Genomic DNA, 20048 nt, shown 5'->3' on the forward strand with positions numbered 1-20048 from the left:
AAAACAGAGAGAGAGACACATCGTTCCTTTGTTAAAAAAAATAAAAAATGAAGCAGCAATTGCAATTCTCAGAATCTAACTTTCTCCAAGACTGCAAGAAATGGAGTGCCAGTCCTTTGGCAAATAAGGATGCTGTAAGTTGTATACACAAATCTGTTCAAACTACTCTAGTATGCAAGAGTAGATCCAAAAAGAAAGGCAACCGTATGCTGACAAGGCAATTCAGGGAATGAGAATCAGTTATACTCCAGAAAGATAAAACTGTATGACAATTAGCAGTGGTTAGTGGCCAAAGAAATGCAGGGAAGATCTATTGCAGGTGGACTCAAAAGTGTCTTAACTAACCCAAACAATAAAACATGAAGTGGGGTAATTCCCATTTTGCAATTAAACTACTAATTCGACAGAAACCTGTCTGTGGAAACGCAAAGCAGATTGTATCATGCACCTGCTGTATCCATTATTTCAACAAGAAAGCACTAATAAGCTGGCTGTTATCCCCTGAATCATTACAAAACAAATCTTACTAGGACAGGATTAAACCAAAAGGGTTTTATTATAAGCACTAAACCAACGTAATATACATTCCTTCAAACCTGGAAGGAAATAATGTCATAGTAGAATAATTGTTGCTTATGCACAAACCATTGTAATCAAACCTTCTCCCACGGGGCTACTAGGCCTCCCCTCTTGTAAAAACCTTAGGAGGCCTTCTTCTCTTTATATCTCTTTGCACAAATAGTGTAGATCAGCAAGTTGAAGAAGCTGAGCCCAGCCAAAAGCCAGAATAAATAATCAAGGTGCCCCTTATTTAAGTTATCTGGTATCCATCCTGTCTTCCCACCCGTGGTTGTGAGGTAAGTTACCATGCTCAGAATAAAAGAGCTCAGGTAATTACCCAAAGATGCAGCCAGGAGTGCCAAAGCACTGCATAGACTCCGCATGGCATCTGGAGACTGTTCATAGAAAAATTCAAGCTGACCAATGGATGTAAAGATCTCTGCTGTACCCATCAACATATACTGGGGAATTTGCCACAAGATACTGAGAGGAACTGCAACAGCATCACCAACCAATCCAAGCTCTTTTACAAGCTGCAAGCGCTTAATCTCTAGCAAAGCAGCAGCTGTCATTGATAGCATAGAAATGAACAAGCCAATTCCCATACGCTGCAACTCTGAAAAGCCCCTCTCTCTGCCAGTGAACTTCCTTGCAATTGGAACAATGATCCTATCATAGATTGGAACCCAGAAAATAACACTAATAACATCAATTGTGATCATAGAAGCAGGAGGGATGTTGAAAGAACCAATTGTCTTGTCCATCAGCATCCCTTGTTCCACAAAGATTGTACTCATTTGGGCATGGGCAGCAGAAAAGACAATGCCTGTAGCCCAGATCGGAAACATGCGGATCAAAATCTTCAATTCCTCCACCTGAGTCATAGTACAAAGCCTCCATGGATCACTGAAGTCCCCACCTTTTATCTCAGCCTCTGAAATTATAGCAGCTTTATCAAGGCATCTAGAGGAAATAGGAATTTAGTTAAGTTCTTTTGAGAAAAGATTTTAGTGCATTTTTAAATGATGAGGCAAACTTACTAAAATGAGGATAAGGCAATACAAATCAATAAAAAGGAATTCATTAAGGCAGAGACAGGTCTGTTGAAACTTTCTTCCCAGTGCTCCTTTGGCATATCAGATAAAATAAATATGTAAGCATAAAATCTCTTCACATAAACTAAACAAAATTCCCATTAATATGTAGTCTCAACACCAAATGAAATTGCAAGTAGACCTTGTAAAGACGAAGTTCAGAGGAAAGGCGAACAGATAAAGGACCATATGTCCAATAACAGACTGCCAAAACTCAATTCAACTGAAAAGTCAGTGATTCTTCTGCTGCCAGATAGAGAATAAATACAAAGTATTCCACAAAATAACATGCCATTATTTAAGCCTCTTTTGCGTGGTTAATAAATATATATTTCAAAGAATGCAATGAGGGGAACCATGACAAGATATTAGAAGGGGAAGAGTGAGCAGAGTTCAACTGTGGGCTTGCGTTAATACATTAATAAAGTGTCAGCAAAAAAACAGATAACTGCATAGTGTAAGCTTACACAAACATGAGTAGTTAACAGCTAAAATAAGAGAGGGTATGAACTTCACAGAATATGAAAATTTTCTGTGTATTCTGCACAGCTCTTCACACTATGCTTGCATGAGTTATAAGTTATGCTTGAACTTGCCTCAAATAAGGCATTGTAGTGTTAACTAGAAAGGCCATTCTTAACCACTATTCACATTTGATGATCAACTCTTGAATTTGGATACAAAACAAAACAGAAGATTCAACTCTTCTTGCATATGTAAATCACTATTTCACTGGATGACAATCAATTTTGATAGCAAAAACGCACATCAAATAGAATGGCTAGTTCAAAACTGAGGAAAGTAGATCAGGTAAGGAGAAAGAAGAAGAAAAATACTTCAATTCATTGCTGTGCGCTAGTTTCCAGGTTCCCTCAATGGTTGAGTGTTTTTCTTGGGTTTCATATAGGAGACTAATGTCTTGGGGAACCTCCAAATTCCTCTTATGGAATGACGCAACCACAACTTGGCACATTCTAGTAATTGGGCTCCCCACTGGCCTCTGAAATCTATAAAGGGGCGTGCCTGAAAAGAAGATAGCAATAGCTATGCCCATGAACAATGCAGGAATTCCAAATCCTAGCCCCCACCCAGCTTTGTCTTGAATGTATACCATTAAACTACTTGATACAAGACAACCAATGTTGATTGAAAAATAGAACCAATTGAAGAAGGACCCCTTCTTTACCCTTTCCTTAGGATCAGTGTCATCAAACTGATCCGCCCCAAAGGATGAAACACATGGTTTGATGCCACCTGTCCCAAATGCAATCAGATAGAGGCCAAAAAAGAATACCCCATACTGAGCAGGAGTTGCTGGAGGGCATAGAGAACCTATACATTCAGCTGGCTTTAATACAGGAATAGTTGCTGAGAGAGTCAACGTACACATTCCCTGCATCAATCGACATGATGAAATCCAACACTTGAAGAAAACAATATGGATTACATCTGGGTAAAAGCAACCAATGCAGGTGTAGAAAAATATAGACTTGCTTAACCTTGTACCTATACTTCCTACCACATAAAAATTCACATAATCAACAAAACTTCATTCAGGCTTTTTATAAAAGTTTTCCTGTTTATTGGCATAACTAGAACAATTTTTTTTTATTGCTAACCATTGAACATATAGTGTAGCAGCAGTAGACAACCCCTTGGACTAAATGAAAAGAAATTAGAACCAGAGAAGCTCCATTGACTTGAGAGATGTGAGCAAGATTTTGAGCTTTATGGTCAAGAAACAGAAATGTACTGATCAGAGATGTAGGCATAGAATAGAAATAACGAGTTCAGCACATAATTACAATGAAGTAAATTGTGGAGAAAACAGAAATGGTCCAATATCTTCCCCAATAAGCATCTGCCAAAGTGGCTCCAATGAGTGGTGTGAAGTAGCAAGTTCCTGCCCAAATGTTAACATTTTTTGCAGCTGACACATTTCCTTCATGTAGCTTCCCAGTAAGGTAGGAGACCAGATTAGTAGCAATTCCATAGTAGGCCAAGCGTTCACAGCATTCATTTCCTGTATGTGGCATGATGGAAGTCAGAAAGAGCATAGGCTATGCACTAATGTGAAATATAATAATCAGTACCCAATATGAAAGAGCATGCTCTCCAATTTCCAGTTTTCTGCTTAAGAACAGCCGTCCCATTAATGTCGACCGAGCCATCTCCTGTGTGGAGTCCATTATTTTTGTTCTACAAATATAATACAAAACATGTGACAAAGACATGGTGCAAGATGCAAACTGGTTTTTAGTTTAACGGTGTTTAATGGGCACCTATAATGATCACAGATAAACTATGAAGTTATATTTTGGCTGGTGTTAAAAAAGGGTACTGATGATCTTTTAAATGCCACCAGAAAATTAGAGGTAAGACTGTTGTGTCTGGTCCAACCTCTATGCAGCATGGAAACAATTACAGGACATGGACAGAACTGTATCAATATGGAAACACACCAAATTCTAAGAATATAAGAAAGCAGAGGATTGACAGCTAAGGCACACCCCTATTCACACATGATTACAAATCACAGAAATTCATCATTTGTTCATGAAAATTCTTAGACGGACTTGGAGATAGATATCAGATACAGATAACTGTCGAAGCATTGGAATCGAATGATATCAGATTTTCTAGGACACGACATCTCAAGCTAATTGAATATCTTTTCCTCTAGAATAAACTGAGTCCTGCACGTCCAGATTTAGAAATGAGTCCCATAAGTATTTCATTACATGGGACTGCTATCCATATCTGACAAGGACATGATGCTTCTAACATGGAATTCTTGAAACTTAGCAATCCATCATCAATTCAGCATCAAATAAGGAAAACATCAAATGCAACCAAAACAATCTTCTATTAGCCATGACTCCACCCTACGACACCCCAGCAGAAGCTTTGCTATCCAGATTTAACCTCAGTAATTGGTGACCAGCAAATTGGTGAAACCATGGCACTTATCACATATGCCACCAACTGCAAGACATCCATAATCATAATGTCCTATGGAGAGAGACAGTGGTCACAGCTGCAAGGCAAGTTGCCTGTAAACAAAGCTTGTACATTGCAACACCAAGCTGTTGGAGTTTCAAAGATAAAGCAAAACCCTTTCCATCTCTCAAGCAAGTTCAAAATTAGCAAAAGGAAAAAAAATAGAAAAGAGAAGAGAAGGGGCTAGTTAGTGGCAAAAATATTGATTCCCTTTTGACCTGTACATGTTAGAATGGATGCAAACAAAATCCACTAAGCACATTTCCATTTTCTGAAAGAGCTTAATCACAGACATAACCTTACTCAAACGCCAAGTCCACCTTTGTGCTTGGCTGACACAAGCACGATTTGCCCGCAAGTAGATTTAATACATTCTTTTGTTGCATCTCATCTACCACCCACACCCTATTAACTCTCCTATCTATAAAGCTCAGACAGTAAAAGCCACATAAACGCTACTACCACGAAACTTGGGCAGAGACTTGAGAAGAGAAAAAAATAAGTTGGCAGATACAGCACGCATGGATGAAAGCTAAACAGACAAAAGAATCACAAAAGAGACAACTTGAGCAGTCAAACATAAACATGCAGACAAGAAATCAGACAGAATAAAACTGGTTGGAGATTTCTGCGTCTGTGATGCTTATCTAGCTATGAAACAGTCTGTGGAAGAAACAAATTTATACAGAATCATCATCAATATCCGAAAGCATAAAAAAAAAAAGGAACAAATTACTTGAAATTTGAATTACTATTCATTCTTTGAATTCAATCTTGATTTGGAAGAAAAAAACAAGAAAAACCCAGAAACAAGTTCCATAACATTCAATAATCTGTTACAAATACATATATACAAAGGAGAAGAATCAGCACCAAGAGAGAGAGAGAGAATGAAAAACCTGTAGTAGGAGTTCATCTTCCAAGAGCAAAGTCTGTTCCTCCCCTGAACTCATATTTCTCCTCTTTTTTTGGGTTTTAAAATTATAAAATTCCAATTACACACACACATACACTTTAATCGATCAGTATTCGCGGGATGGAACACAGGAGAAGGAAGACGTGGACGACATTTAATGGTGTTTAATTTATTTATTTAAATAAGTATATTATTCTAACACCATGGTATAATGTGAATTCAAGGGAAGAACTCAAATTTGTTAAGTAATTCCTCCTAAAACTAACATTTAAAAAATACATTTTTTTCCCTCATAAAAACCCTATAAAGTAGATTCTTTCAACATGTTATCATCTATAGCAAACTAATAGACTCTTTTGTGTGGTTACTAGCATATGGCCGGCATGACTTCTTGACAAGTTCCAGGCGGCGGAAAAGTTCTCAGATGATGTAATAGCATCCATTTTAACTTAACAATTCAAGGGATATAGCTGGAGTTTATAATGACTTTGTCAGGAATCTTTGGTTCAATTTCTATATCTAGATTCTAGTCCATCCTTGAAAGTTGGCGTTGGATCTCCAGAAAAAAATAAATAAATAAAAATACAAGAATAAATCATCATCCATTTCTATTCACCAAAAAATTAGAGTATAGTATTTTAGACTTTAAAAATTAAATTTTAACTTGTTTTTATTTAAAAACATCTAAAAAATATCCTAAAACTTTTAAAAGATATTTTTAATCTAAAAATATCTTTTACCCCCTTAAAAAACCTAGTTAAAGCAAAATTTACTAATCTTGATCTATTTTTTTAGACCTGGATAGAAGATAAAGTCATCTCCATTAAATTTCTTCTATGACTAACCTAATAACTCCAATATTAAATTTTTTTATAATGGTTAGAATGTAGTTGAGTAGATACTTTCTCTCTCATAATTTTATTAAAATAAATTTTTTTATCCTTCCTTGATATCTAGAGACTAAAATGTAATAAAATAAATTTTTGATTAAAAAATTAAAAAATTCAAACAACAAGGACTAATATATGAATAATTTGAAACTTTAGGGACCAATGTGAAGTTTTATGTGCCTTTGGAAAAGCTAGATATGTTTTTTATTTTTTGTGGTCCTTGTTCTTTAAATTATTTTTAGATATAACTTTAAATTCAAATTTATAAAATTGATCTTTAATTGAATATCAAGATCATCTAATATTCTTCACATATTAGAAAACATTAAAAGAGAAGCATATCCTAACAAATAAAATGTTTATCAATATAACATTGCAGATTGCAGATTGTGCACCTAGTTCGTCCCCTTTATTTTTTTGGATCTTTCTATATTTACTCATTTGGATTACTTAATTTTTTTTTTTCAATTTAATCCTTTCATGTTATGTCCCATGATTTAAAGCTTAATAATTCCTTTTAATTTATGTGATACATCTTATTTGCAATGTTAAAAAATATCCTAACTTTGAAATGATGCTCGGTATTACAAAATATAAATTGATTTTTTTTATTAAAAAAACCGAAATAATAAAAATAAAATTTAACATAGAAACAAAGAGACAACCTTCTATTTCTTCTTTTATTATTCATGAGGCATGGGAAAGCACATTTCAATTCTTGATTTTTTTTAGTTTTGGTCCTTGTTTTTTAAATATTTGATGTTTTAGTCCTTAACTTTATTTGTTTTATTATGCTTTAGCCCTTCAAATTTAAGAGCAAAGAGAAAGTCATTAGCAAATAGAACTAATGATATATTATCCACCCTTAAAAATTTAAAAATATATATAAGGAACTTCAAGCACATGGGCCTGGAATTAAAACCCATAAGCACCGGGCCTTGTTTTTATTAAGCCAGACATGCAAACTCAATTTCTTTGACTAGATTGCCTTTTACTGTGATCTTTTTTTTTTTTTTATATAGATTTTAATTGAAATGCACTATAAATAAAACACTTAATATTATATTTAATTTATTAGAAAATTTTAACATGGTTCTTAAATAATATTATATTTTTTTATTAGAATGTTAACAATTTCACCAGAATAAGAAAAGGTTATTTTGATGAAAAACCCTTTTTTTTTATAAATTTATTTGCTATCTTTCATGTGAATATGTATTTTTATTATTGTGTAATTAAATAAAAATAATAAATAATAAATAATAAAATTATTAAATCTAGTCAAACCCACCTATTATCTAGACAATGAAATAATCAAATTAATCTAATATAATTTATTTAGAAAAATTATGTCAAAAATACCATGTTAACGCGCTTAAAATATTCTTCTTGGACAATAATTAACTAATTAAAATTTAATCTAAAAACAATTACAATCTCATTAATTATAAAAAATTATGAATTAAAAACATATAATCCACATAACCAGATTTTTTTCTATTACCAAAAATAAAATTGGTAACTACTTGGATCCTAAAATATTTTAAAAAATTAATTTTAAAAGGTGTAGTTTAATCTAAAGGTCGTTAATTTTAAGATTTTAGATAATTTGTTACCTAACTAACTTAAATATTTATAGTTAAAAAAAAAGTTTAAAAATTAAATTCAGCATTGGTTCAACAATTCAGGTTTTTAATAAAAGATTCCCCTGGTTCGTTTGAAAAAAGAAAAGAAAAAAAAGAGAGAGGGTATTTTCCTCCTCCGAAAATGTCACTATGTCACAGTCATCACTCAGCATGACTGATCAGTAATCACTCGTAGATTTACAAGTGCCTAGTAAATTACAAGTGCCGGGGAAGCCTGAGTAACACACTCACGACAACCAAACATGTCAATGTGCTCCTCCTGTTCTTCTGGGTCTTCATCGACCAGATCATGGATCGTGCACGGCATTGTAGCCGGAGCTGCAATTGCTGCGGCCATTGGCGCTGGTGCTTATCTGGTTCGGTACAGAAAGTTTAGGAGCCAGGTTGTTGGTATCATACCCGCCCGCTATGCTTCTTCTCGATTTGAAGGCAAGCCACTTGTTAATATCCTTGGCAAACCCATGATCCAGGTACCCTTTAGCCTCCTTTTCATTTCATTTCTTCTTTTGAAGTGTTTGCATCTCTTAACTTTTAGTTTTGTATGTGAATTTTGGAGGTGTTATTCAGTGATTTGATATGAGATCTGGTATGGGTTTTATATATTCGGATTCATTAAGTGATTAGTAATTTGTTTTGTTGCAGAAGCTCATCAAACTGCCCATCTAGGCCTGTTTTTGATAGTTTTTGGTATCTTTAATTGTACAACATATATGAAATTATGTGACTTTCCACAAGTAAACACTTTTTTCAGTTCTGTTTCGGGCCGAACCGAGCTTGTGTGAAATTATTTTGAATTTTGATTTGAATTAATGTCCTCTCTCGGAAGGATCAACGTGTGTTATGGTTGGATACGACAGCATGGTTCTGGGGCACTATATGTTAAGTTGATCTCGTCCTGAAACTGAGCAGTAAAGATTAGCGAAGAAATGCGTTCTTATTAATTGATCTTTCATTGTCAAATTTTCATCTTTCGAAACAAAAAGAAGTGGGATTATCTATATGATATCTGATGGCATGTTTATCTTGTATGAAACCTTTTGAATTATAGTGTACTATTTGATACGAGGAAAGAAAACTGCTATATATACTCACACTTTTAGTTGATTATCTACAGAGAACTTGGGAAAGGGCCAAACTGGCAACTACACTGGATCATATAGGTATGTAACTATCTCGAGCTTCACCTAATTTTAACGGGGAGCCTTTTTGCTTCATGCAACTTTGTCATCTATAATATATCTGTAGAGGGTGGTGCACCTGAATGATTTATGGGTTAAAACTAAATGCTAATCTTGTTCATCAGGTTATGTTTTAACCAATTTAGATGCCTAAAGTTTGGGTTTGTTATTGTGTTCATCACCAAAAGGTTGTCTGTTTTGTGCCAAACTTGCTCACTGTTGCTTGCTGTTAGTAGCCTTCTGTTTTTTCTCCATGTGGGGGGGGGGGGGGGGGGGGGGGGGGGCGCACTGCAGTTGGCATTGAAAATGCTGGAGACAGCAATTGCAACGATGATGTGAATAGGATCAACAAAAGATTATTTTCTGTGAGCTGAATAGTCTAATTTCTTTTCTTGATGTGTTTACGAACTCTTTCATTATCTTTTCCATTGCAGTTGTGGCAACAGATGATGAAAAAATAGCAGAATGTTGTCGAGGATTTGGTGCTGATGTGGTAATGACTTCAGAATCTTGTCGAAATGGTAGGTATCTTTGTTGTTCATTGTAAATCTGAACTTTATGTGATTTGCCAATGGTTAACATTCTTTTTCTATTGTGCAGGTACAGAACGGTGCAATGAAGCACTTCAAAAACTAGATAAGAAATATGATGTGGTTGTCAATATTCAAGGGGATGAGCCTCTCATTGAACCTGAGATAATAGACGGAATTGTTAAATCCCTGCAGGTGAATTTATATATCTTCATAATACACATCTCCAGAAACATGAACAATACATCTAATTAACAGAAGTTCATGTTTATCTTTATAAATTTTAATATTTTCACAAGATTTATTTGAGCAACTTGAAATATCCTGTGAAGTGAAGAAAATGAATGAGCTGTGCAGCTTAAAAGTCATCTCAAACATTATACATCATCGGTTTGATCTTATTGCAGTACTTTACATTATTTTATACTTTGAGCTTCGTTGAAGGTTTCTATTATGCATATGGATACAGGCAGCCCCGGATGCTGTGTTTAGCACAGCTGTAACCTCTTTGAAGCCTGAAGATGCATTTGATCCCAATCGAGTGAAATGTGTGGTGGACAATCAAGGCTACGCTATCTATTTTTCAAGGGGATTAATTCCTTACAACAAGTGAGTTTATCAAATACACGTGGGCTGTCCTCATTTTCTTTGTAACTCTTTTTAGTTGGACTGTTAACAATTATATTCCCACTTGACACAGATCGGGGAAGGTCAATCCACAATTTCCATATTTGCTTCATCTTGGAATTCAGGTGTGAAAACAGCATCTTTTTTTTTAAGTTTTCTCCTCATTTTTTGAGTGGTTGCTGGGTTGTCTGTCTGGCTTCTGTTTTTCAGCCACATTGTTGTTATCCATCCTGCACATTAACAACACTGCATATCATCTCATGTCCAACCAGAGTTATGATGCAAAGTTTCTGAAGATATATCCTGAGCTTCAACCAACTCCACTGCAACTGGAAGAGGATCTGGAACAGCTTAAGGTCCTGGAAAATGGTTATAAAATGAAGGTAATATTTTAAATTTCCATTGTCTCTTCCCTTTGACTGGCTTGTTCTATCCTAAACTTCTTGCTTAATTGGTTTCACATTGCAAGAACTTCTAGCTCTTGTGTGCATTTTGAGCACCTTTTTCTGGAGTGCTGAAAATTTCTTTTACAAAATGGCCTAGGCCCCAGATGAGGCTGTTTTTTTAATGAAAGAAAATTATTTCTTTTGGGTATTTCTGGATGACCCATTGCGATGGGAGAATCTTTCCCATTTTGCCATTCTTCTCCCATAAAAAAATTGTTTGGATAAAAAAGTAAAGCCAATTTTATTTTGAAATCATCCTATTTAGCATTATGGACAGCGGAAAATAGGTTAATATGGAAGGAAATTTGGAATGAAACTGAGTCGATGAAATTGTAAGCCAATTTGCCTTCCCCCCCAACTTGTTTTATTTTCTATTGTAGCATTCACATCCTCAGATTTCTGCATGTATTTCCAATTTTTATCGACTAAAAATTAGATTTTTAGTTTCCTTTTCAATAAGAATTCAGGTTGTGCTTGCTGAAATTTCAATATTTAGAAATGTATATAAATTGTGCAGGTCATAAAAGTTGACCATGAGGCGCATGGTGTCGACATTCCAGAAGATGTTGAAAAGATAGAAACTTTGATGCGTGAGCAAAACTTGTCTTAGTTCAATACTAACTATGCCAGAGGTTAGATTATAAGGTGGATTAGTTGTCTGTGTGTTAAATATACAGGTTCAGGGGAAAGGGAAATCAAGTAAGACGCTGGTTATTGGTTTCACTAGCCATTTTCTAATATTATAGTCAGATAGTGCCATAGTATTCTTTATAGGTTCATTTATTATGTTGATTTCTTCTCCTTTCTGTTTACCAAGTTCAGTGAACTATCATGCAGCATTTTGCATACAGTTGATGAGTTGCCTGCATCATAATAGAAGTGGGAATAACTGAAGTGTTTGGTTTGGTTTTGTTTGTTTGTTTATTTTTAGTTATAAACCCTCTCAGTTTATTTATGTTGTTTATCCGAGCCTTTTAAATAAATGGAATTAGTGGCTCAACGATCCTTCTCAAATTCCTGTGTTGTAATGAAGTACAAGTTGTGATTTACTAGTTTGCATCAGAGATGAGTGGTGAATTTTCAACTCATCCTCTTTGTGATTTAAACCATTCTCTCTCATACTTCAACACTTTGGTAGAGATTTGGACCCATGACCATCAGACTTTGGTCTGATCTCCCACGATGTTAAATGGACACCATGTAGGCTAGGCGTTGATGCCATATGGTGCACCCCTGTTACTGCATGGACTCTGCCGTCTTCTCCATGGTATAGACTGTAGATAGGGCAAAGGAATGATACGGGAAACAGATAATTAATCTTCACTTGTGTCAGTATCATTTCGTACTTTCAGCAACAAAATATTTGATATAAAATCCCTGCATTATTTTGCTTTCCTCAACTCTGACATGGGTAATAAAAGTAATCTCTAAAGATCAAATTGCTCAGAGAGAACAAATCTGGAAAAGGGCCGATGAGTAAAACTAGAATTTCATCAGAACAGCTTATGGTCTGACTGTTACTGAGAAGTAAATTTAAGCCTTTAATGTTGGCATTTGGGAAGATCAGCTGATGGAGGAAGCAGCTTCTGATCTGGAAGTTTGCCATCGAGGACAGCCCAAGCCATCCTCGAACATGTGTGCCCTCCTAGATGGCTTTGCATGAACCATAAACCTGTTCACATACAATCAACATCATCACAGGTCCATTCGGTCCCTCACAGGTTTGGTTTTTAGGGCATTGGTTTGTACCAGACCTCCTGTGAAGAAAATGCGTATCGACCTTTTGAGGCACATTGGCAGGGAATCCAGCACTAGCTAAGCTACGAAGTTTGCTTGTAAAATTTGTAGCAAATAAAGTGTAATTTAGAGGTGGTAGATTTGGTTTATAGAGTGCGAGTTTCGTAATCGAGTGGTTTGACTGAAAGGTTTGGGGGTGATAATTCATATTCCAAAATGCCAGCACCTCTTGAATTGTAACAAGTTCCTTGTCTATTCCTGCATGCAGAAGCTCAACAAGGACACAAGCAAGCATAAAAAGACACGATAAAGGCCGAAACAGGGATAAAACAAAAATAAGCTCTAAAATCTTTATTAATCTGACAAAGTTTGTCTCTCAACAAGGTTCACAGCGTCTTTAAATAGGCTAAAAACCTACCTGAAGTAGGTAATGAAATCAAAATCATAAAATATAAGGGAAAATAACATAAAATTCAAAATAATACAAAAAATCCAGAAAAATAACAAAAAAATATATTTGAAGCCAAATTTTAAAAAATTTGTGTAGTGGATGGATTGCCGAAGAAGCTTCCTTATGAAACTGGTCCTTAAGAATCTCTAGTAAAAGTTTGAGCTCGACTCAACAATCAAATAAAAAATTATGATTGTTTTAAGCCATTATGTTAGTTTGACATTACTAAATCTCCTCTTAGGCTTAGCTCTATCCCACTAGTCTATAAAAACACTTGTTAGATTATCCACATAATCTGTTTAGAAAAAATCCCTATATAACAACATTTATTAGGCATTTGATGGTACATTCGCTAAAAGGATTTCCTGAAAGTTCTTATTTTGCTAATTTTCCTTGAATATTTTGATTTTCTTATGTTGTTTCGGAATTTATGTTATTTTCCTTCGTATTTTAGGATTTTGATCCCATTTTTTTAGTATAGGTTGATTTTTTAGCCTATTTAAAGACATTTTTAACCTTCTAATTAATATTTCAGAAAAAAAAAGGTTTCAAGGTTTTTTTTTTTTTGTGTTTTAACCCTATTTCATCATATTTTATGTGTTTTTGTACTTGTTGTTGCCCTTGTTGTGTTTTCGCCCGCATCAGTTAGTATCAAAGCTCAACGATTCCTAGTGGTTAATTATTGTGTTCTATTGAATAATGTTGGAAGAAGTCACAAAACTGGACGTGCTCGTGTCAGAGAGGATGATGAGGCTCCCTCTTGAAAAAAAAACATCTCAAAACTAGTATATTGTTTCCATATGTGTCATTTGCTATTATTAGAAATTTCAATGGTGGGATCTATGACGAGACAACATGCACAAAAGTATTGTGTTAAGGATTCACGATGAGACAACCTGTACAAAAGATATTGTGTTAGGAACTCATGATGAAATGATATGTATAAAAAGATATTCATTGTGGATTATGGTTTTTGACCGAGATCTGAACTTGAGCACGAGTTCCTTTCAATATGGAGAAACTTGGATAAATAAAAACTAAATATTTTAATTATCTTTCAATAGTATAATGTTTTTAGTGGTCGAGGATTTTAATTCGTAACAAACCTTTTCTTTCTTTCAGCATTAGCTTCAACAACTATAAGTGTATGCTTTGCTATTTCATCATTGAGTGCAGCATTGATCAGGTGAAGAAGGCAAGTCTTTCCAGCCTTAACATTCAGGTGCCATTTGTATAAAGCAGATGAGAAATATGCTCAATGTTTTTATAGCCTTGATTTAATTACCAGCACAACGTACCAATGGATTGAGATATTGTTTTGTACATACCACTCCCTAGCTACAATGACTGGCTTGGGAACTTGCTTCGACTGTTACAGTGTTCTTGATGTGGCAAAGGGATGTCATATTGTGTAACATAACCTGCAAAATTTGATTCCTCATAAACTAAGTTTTTGATAATTAATGTTAAAAACAAAGAATTGACTTCTTTTTCTCCCATGGAAGTTCAATTTGATGTGTGTGACAATATTAGCTCGATAATTTTTGAGTTAAAGAACACTAAACACATACATTACCTAGAAAAACTAATCGATCCCCTATCCAATTGCTTCGAGACATAAATTACTATTCATTATAATATAATAATAATTATTTTATTCTTTAGTCATTTTATCTTTTACTTTTGCTTTGAGAGTTTTGTGAATTTTTCACCATAATATAAATATTGTCTTTTGAGGAGTGAATAAGGTTATTTTGGTAATTGTGTTTTTTCATCCACGGTAAAATTATTAATGTAACAATTGTATAAAATAATATAATACCTTCGGCACAAAGGTGTTTTTATATTTTCATATTTGATAAAACAATATAATTACTACATTACCCTTACCATTTGAATTTTTTAGCCTTGGTTTCAGGGGTTTGGTTGTAATTTCATCATAATTTGTTTGTTATTATTGTTTAGTTCTAAGGGCATTTTTGGTTTTGTACAAATAAAAAAAAACTGAAAAAGTTGTTGCACAAGGCATGCATCAGTGCCTCAGTCGCCTTCTGGCGGCATGTGCGGCTGGCTCTAGTGGTAGTAATTGTGAGTCATCCGCATCATTTGATTTGTCTTGGTGTCCTCTTTCTCTTTGAGTGGCGCGTGTATGGTGATTCGGCGTTGTTCGACCCAAAATTGCTTTTCTATTCTTTCTTTCTTTTCCTTTTTTTTCTCGGATTGCGTGTTGGTCATGCAAAAAATCATACCAGTCCTTCAATTTATTTTTTCTTTTGATTTAGTCTCTCTTCTCTTATTTGCAATTGTTTTGTTTACAATGATTATTTCTAATTGGATTTTATTTTCGATTTCATCCCTGGTCATTTGATTTTTTTTATTTGTTTTCAGATTTGGTTCACATTCTTTTAATTGCAATATGTTTTGTTTTGAATCATTTTCTTGATTGATTTGTTTTTTTTCCAATTCCCACCCCTAGGTATTTATCTTCATTTAATTTTTATATCAAATTTGATCCTAATTCTTTTAATTGCTACTTTTTTAATTATTTTCTAAATGGATTTGTTTTTTACAATTCCATCCCTAAAAATTTAATTTAATTTGATTTTTATCTAAACATTTAATCTCATTTAATTTTTATGTTGAATTTAGTCCTAATTCTTTTAATTGCTATTTGTTTTTGTTTTGTATTGTTTTTTTTTAATTTCATCCCTCAATATTTGTTTGATTAAGAATCTTGCTTATTTTTTTTTAGGATTTGCCTTTAATGGGGTCACCCTGGTCCATGACTCGATTAATAGATCTGAAAGATTAGCCCGAGTCGACTTCTGTCTTTCTTTATAGCATTTTTTTAATATTTTTTTTTACAGTATGTTTTTGCTTTCTTATTTATAAGATCATCCCAATTTCATGTTCTAGTAGGTCATGTGTTTGATTTGTTCTTTTTTTTTTTTTGCTTTGATAAGTTATGAAAATTTATATTTTTAAATTAATTTATAATAAACTTCTTGATAGGACCGATTTAAATTTTTATAAATTACAAACTTTTTAAAATTTAATCATATTTAAGATGTTTATCCGGTTAAAAGTTTTCAATTTCACCCGTAGTGCGTATATTGCTTTGTAATGCCAAGAGTATGCTCAGGATGGAGACCCGAGATAAGGAATGATAAGGGGAAAAAAAAAACTGTCAAAAATGCTGGTGATGGAAGAAGAGAGCCATTTTTTTTTCCTGTTTTCTTGACCGGCTAGATTCACCAATTTATGAAATTTGAACTGATGTTTTTGACAGTAGGTACAATGATATCTTGAATAAATATTGCTTTTATTATTATTATTATTATTATTATTATTTACACTTTATGGAGAATTTGTTTTTAATTCTAGTAGTTGAAATATTACTCATTAATTTTGATTTACACTTCTTCGGTTAATAAATCCATTTAGAAAATGTGGAAATCAAATAGAAAATCCATTTTGAAATATTATTTGACAAGCCACCGAATGTCATCTGTGAGTATATTCTTGATGATAAAATCAAATAAAAAAAAACAAAATAAAAATAGTATAAGTAAACATCTTTAGTGTTACGCAAAATTATTTTTTTCTTATCAATTATGCATGGAAATTTCAATTTATTTTTACCATTTGAGTGCTTTTAATTTTACAAGTGGAGGGGGCTGACTTGAAATGTGTAGTTAATGAATTCAGGAACCAAATTGAGAGATAAAAGCACAAGAAGTTGCCTTGAAGGAGAAAGCATGAACAATTGCTTTCATATATAGCATGGTGGTTGTTGACGAAGCTGTAAGAGTCTTCTCGTGTTCAGAATTCAGTTTAAAGGTGGATCTCCATGCCCTTTTATGAATATAAAAGTAATAAATAATAGAAAAATGTTGCTTGCAAATTAAATAATCAAAAGGTTCGACGATATTCGTTTCCTTCCTCAACTCCAACAATGGTAACCAAAATAATCTCGGAAACTAAAGCTCATGAGAGAAAAAACACCGAAAAGAAATAAACAAGCCTGTTACAAAGAAAACCCGAAGAAAAAAAAATTAATTGGGGAAGTTTCTGGTCTCAATGTAGGTGATGAAAAGCAGCTTGAAGCCTTGAAAGTTAACACTTGGGAAGATCAGCTGGTGGAGGAAGCAGCTTCTGATTGGGAAGCTTTCCATCCAAGACAACCCAAGCCATCTTCAAGCCCCAGCTTGTGTGCACTTCTAGATGGCAATGCATGAACCATACGCCTGGGTGATGGCCATCATCCACAAATGATAACATGTCAGCAAACGAAGATGCTACGTTCATAAACTTAATCATCTAAGATAAAGATAGGATGTTAATTTGCATGTATTGCATATACTAATGATGATTAATTACCAACCTGGATTGTCTGCTAGAAACCGTATAGCAACCCAGCCTCCAGAGGGCACTCCCACAGTATTCCTTTCAACGGGGTCAACAAGATTGAAATTTGCGGGATCCTTGCTTGGATCAAAGTTCCCAAAACCTTGACCGACAACAAAGAAATTGAAACCATGCAAATGAAGAGGGTGGCTCTCAGCACCAAGTATGCTGGTGTCCTGCATGATGAGCTCCACGCTTGTGTTGAAAGGAAGAACAACTAGCTTTGTTCCATTGCTCACCATAGTATTGTTCGGTGGTGTGCCAGTATAGTTAAAAGGGATCAGTGGACTGATTGGGAAATAAGGACTGTAAACACCCCTTGATTGACCAAAATGGTGGGCTTGGAGTAGAGCTGTGGATGGCATTACAAATGATACATTATTGACTGAAGCAGCAAACCTCGTTCCGTTTGGTCCCTGGCAGGTTTGGTTTTTAGAGCATGGGTTTGTTCCAAGGCCTACAGTGAAGACAAATTGTCTGTCAACCTTTTGAGGAACATTGGCAGGGAAGTCTGCACTGGCTAAGCTGCGGAGCTTGCTAGAAAAGTTTGTAGCAAATGAAGTGTCGTTTAGTGGTGGTAGATTTGGCTTATAGAGTGGGAGTTTCTTGGTGGAGTGGTTTGATTGACTGGTTTTGTTTGGCACTTCATATTCTAAAATGCCAGCAACAGTTGAATTATCGAAAGTTCCTTGACCAGTCGCGTAAGGTCTAGCAGACATGAAAAATTGGGCATTTGGGTAGTCGGGTTTGGTTTTCAGAAGAACGTTTGTGGTTTGTCCAGGGGTAATGAGAAGTGTCTCGGCATCAAATGGCTTGACATAAACAGCATCAACATCAACAACTGTGACTGTGTGGTTTGCTATGCTGAAGAAGAGCTCGTCATTGAGTGCGGCATTGATCATGCGAAGAAGGTACGTCTTCCCTGGCTTTACCTTCAGCTTGAAAGTATCTGCCAGGTACCATGTACACAAGTTAAACGCGGGAGGAAAAAGGCAAAAAAAACAGAAGAAGGTTCAGTATTGTCGTAGAAGGCCGACTCAGCAAAAATATTTTACCTTTGGCAGAGCAGTTATACAGTGGCCCTGGAAGTCCATTGATAGTATAAGCATCAGAGACATTTGGGCCTCCACCAGTTTGCATTGCCTGGTTAATGATCGCCTCTGGATCTGCATTAAACCACTCCCCTGCAATTTATTTGTATTATGGTTTGTGTTAGCAGACATAGACTCCCTCAACAGGAAAAAAAAGTCAACGTAAATTTCAATTAGCTCCTCAAAGTAGCTTGATTTCTTGTAGTTGATTACCAAAGATGATTGGAACCTCCTTGTAAGGTTTAGCAAATGGGTAAGGAGTTCCGAGTTTGGGAAGAAGGATTATGGGACCATAGAGAGTTGATCTTAACCATGAAATATGGGCATGCCACCAAAGAGTGCCTCTCTGTCCTACAATGGTGTAGTTGTACACATAGCTTTGTCCAGTTTGTATAGGGCACTGAGTTACGTATGCTGGTCCATCGGCCCACCCGCTGCGAAGCTGTCGAATCCCATGCCTGCATGGATCAATGAAAACATAAACTGAGATTTAGACACAGCCTTTTCTATACAAGAAGGTCCATTATACTTGGTGAAAATTGAAGGTCGTCCTTGTACCAGTGAATAGAGATGTTGTTTTGGACATGGTTGACCACTGTAATAACAAGACGATCACCCTCTCTAGCTACAATGCGAGGCCCCGGGAACTTCCCATTGACTGTAACCATGCTCTTGGTATGGCAAAGGCGTGTCACATTTTGCAGCATAACCTGTAAAATTTTATTTTCTATACTGTCAAAAAATAAAGTGCAGAACTCATTCGACTAAGAAGAAAAAAAAACAAGAAGAGAGAATATTTGAACAATTTTAGGTGCTTTGCCAACGACATTTCACATGTAACCCATACATCAAATTTGTAGTGCCTAGTAATGGCAAGTGCAGGCTCAGGATTGACAGACAAAGTGACAAATGAGAAGAGAAACACTGCCAGAAATGCTGGTGGAGGAAGAAGAGAGGCACCCATTTTTCTGATATGTTTCTTCTTTTGGAGCAGGCTAGAAGAAAGAAGCCGTTCTTTTTTGGGACTGTGTGCACATCAAAGCTCGGAAACCAGTATATATAGAGAGAGTTGAAGGAGGGTTGTTTCGATGATTAGGTGCAGAAATTATAAAGTTTAAAAATGAAAAGAAAACTAGAACAAGCCTCATGAACCAGATGTGTCTCTGTAGATGTTTTCAGCTCAGTAACAACTCTAGAGTGCAGTCAAAGCCAATTTCCTTCGCGTCCCTACTTAAATAATGATATCCCACTTTTTTTTGGCATGGCATTGCCCAGATTCCTTCCATGCATTTTCCGTTTTTGGTAAAACAGACTTCCATTTTCAGCAACAAGGAGAGTTTTCATCTATACTGCTTCCACACACATCCCTGGCAATATTGGAGTAACAAAGACTGTAAACGCCAGAAACAATGGCTTGCTTTATGCATAGTTTTAGGTCAATTCTTAGCCAGTTTTTCACCTTATGATGATCAGG

At 35.1% G+C, this 20048-nt stretch overlaps 3 protein-coding genes across 4 annotated transcripts; 1 reads left to right on the plus strand and 2 right to left on the minus strand.

The window, feature by feature from the left end:
• Positions 1-416: 416 nt before the first annotated feature.
• On the minus strand, positions 417-6068 carry LOC7462335 (protein NRT1/ PTR FAMILY 8.3). Its single transcript, XM_002317467.4, has 5 exons — positions 5555-6068; positions 3749-3854; positions 3461-3678; positions 2492-3048; positions 417-1524 (listed from the first exon to the last, which is right to left on the minus strand). The coding sequence occupies exons 1-5, from the start codon at positions 5606-5608 to the stop codon at positions 702-704; spliced, it is 1758 nt and encodes a 585-aa protein (XP_002317503.4). The 5' UTR covers positions 5609-6068; the 3' UTR covers positions 417-701.
• A 2128-nt stretch (positions 6069-8196) lies between these two features.
• Positions 8197-11843, plus strand: LOC7462336 (3-deoxy-manno-octulosonate cytidylyltransferase, mitochondrial). Of its 2 annotated transcripts, none has more exons than XR_002984633.2 (8): positions 8197-8577; positions 9222-9267; positions 9720-9806; positions 9886-10010; positions 10285-10424; positions 10516-10567; positions 10653-10825; positions 11406-11488. XR_002984633.2 is itself a non-coding variant. In XM_002316864.4 (8 exons), the coding sequence occupies exons 1-8, from the start codon at positions 8350-8352 to the stop codon at positions 11496-11498; spliced, it is 882 nt and encodes a 293-aa protein (XP_002316900.1). In that variant the 5' UTR covers positions 8206-8349; the 3' UTR covers positions 11499-11843. The 2 variants fall into 2 exon arrangements, 1 of the variants encoding a protein (XP_002316900.1); XM_002316864.4 differs by having other exon boundaries at positions 8206-8577; positions 10715-10825; positions 11406-11843.
• A 5113-nt stretch (positions 11844-16956) lies between these two features.
• LOC7460825 (laccase-17) lies at positions 16957-19660 on the minus strand. The gene is made up of 6 exons (XM_002317468.4): positions 19422-19660; positions 19133-19284; positions 18788-19032; positions 18539-18667; positions 17461-18432; positions 16957-17323 (listed from the first exon to the last, which is right to left on the minus strand). The coding sequence occupies exons 1-6, from the start codon at positions 19536-19538 to the stop codon at positions 17193-17195; spliced, it is 1746 nt and encodes a 581-aa protein (XP_002317504.3). The 5' UTR covers positions 19539-19660; the 3' UTR covers positions 16957-17192.
• Between the last annotated feature and the right edge of the window lie 388 nt (positions 19661-20048).

The sequence above is a fragment of the Populus trichocarpa genome, chromosome 11 (genome assembly GCF_000002775.5).
Source record: "Populus trichocarpa isolate Nisqually-1 chromosome 11, P.trichocarpa_v4.1, whole genome shotgun sequence".
NCBI lineage: Eukaryota > Viridiplantae > Streptophyta > Magnoliopsida > Malpighiales > Salicaceae > Populus > Populus trichocarpa.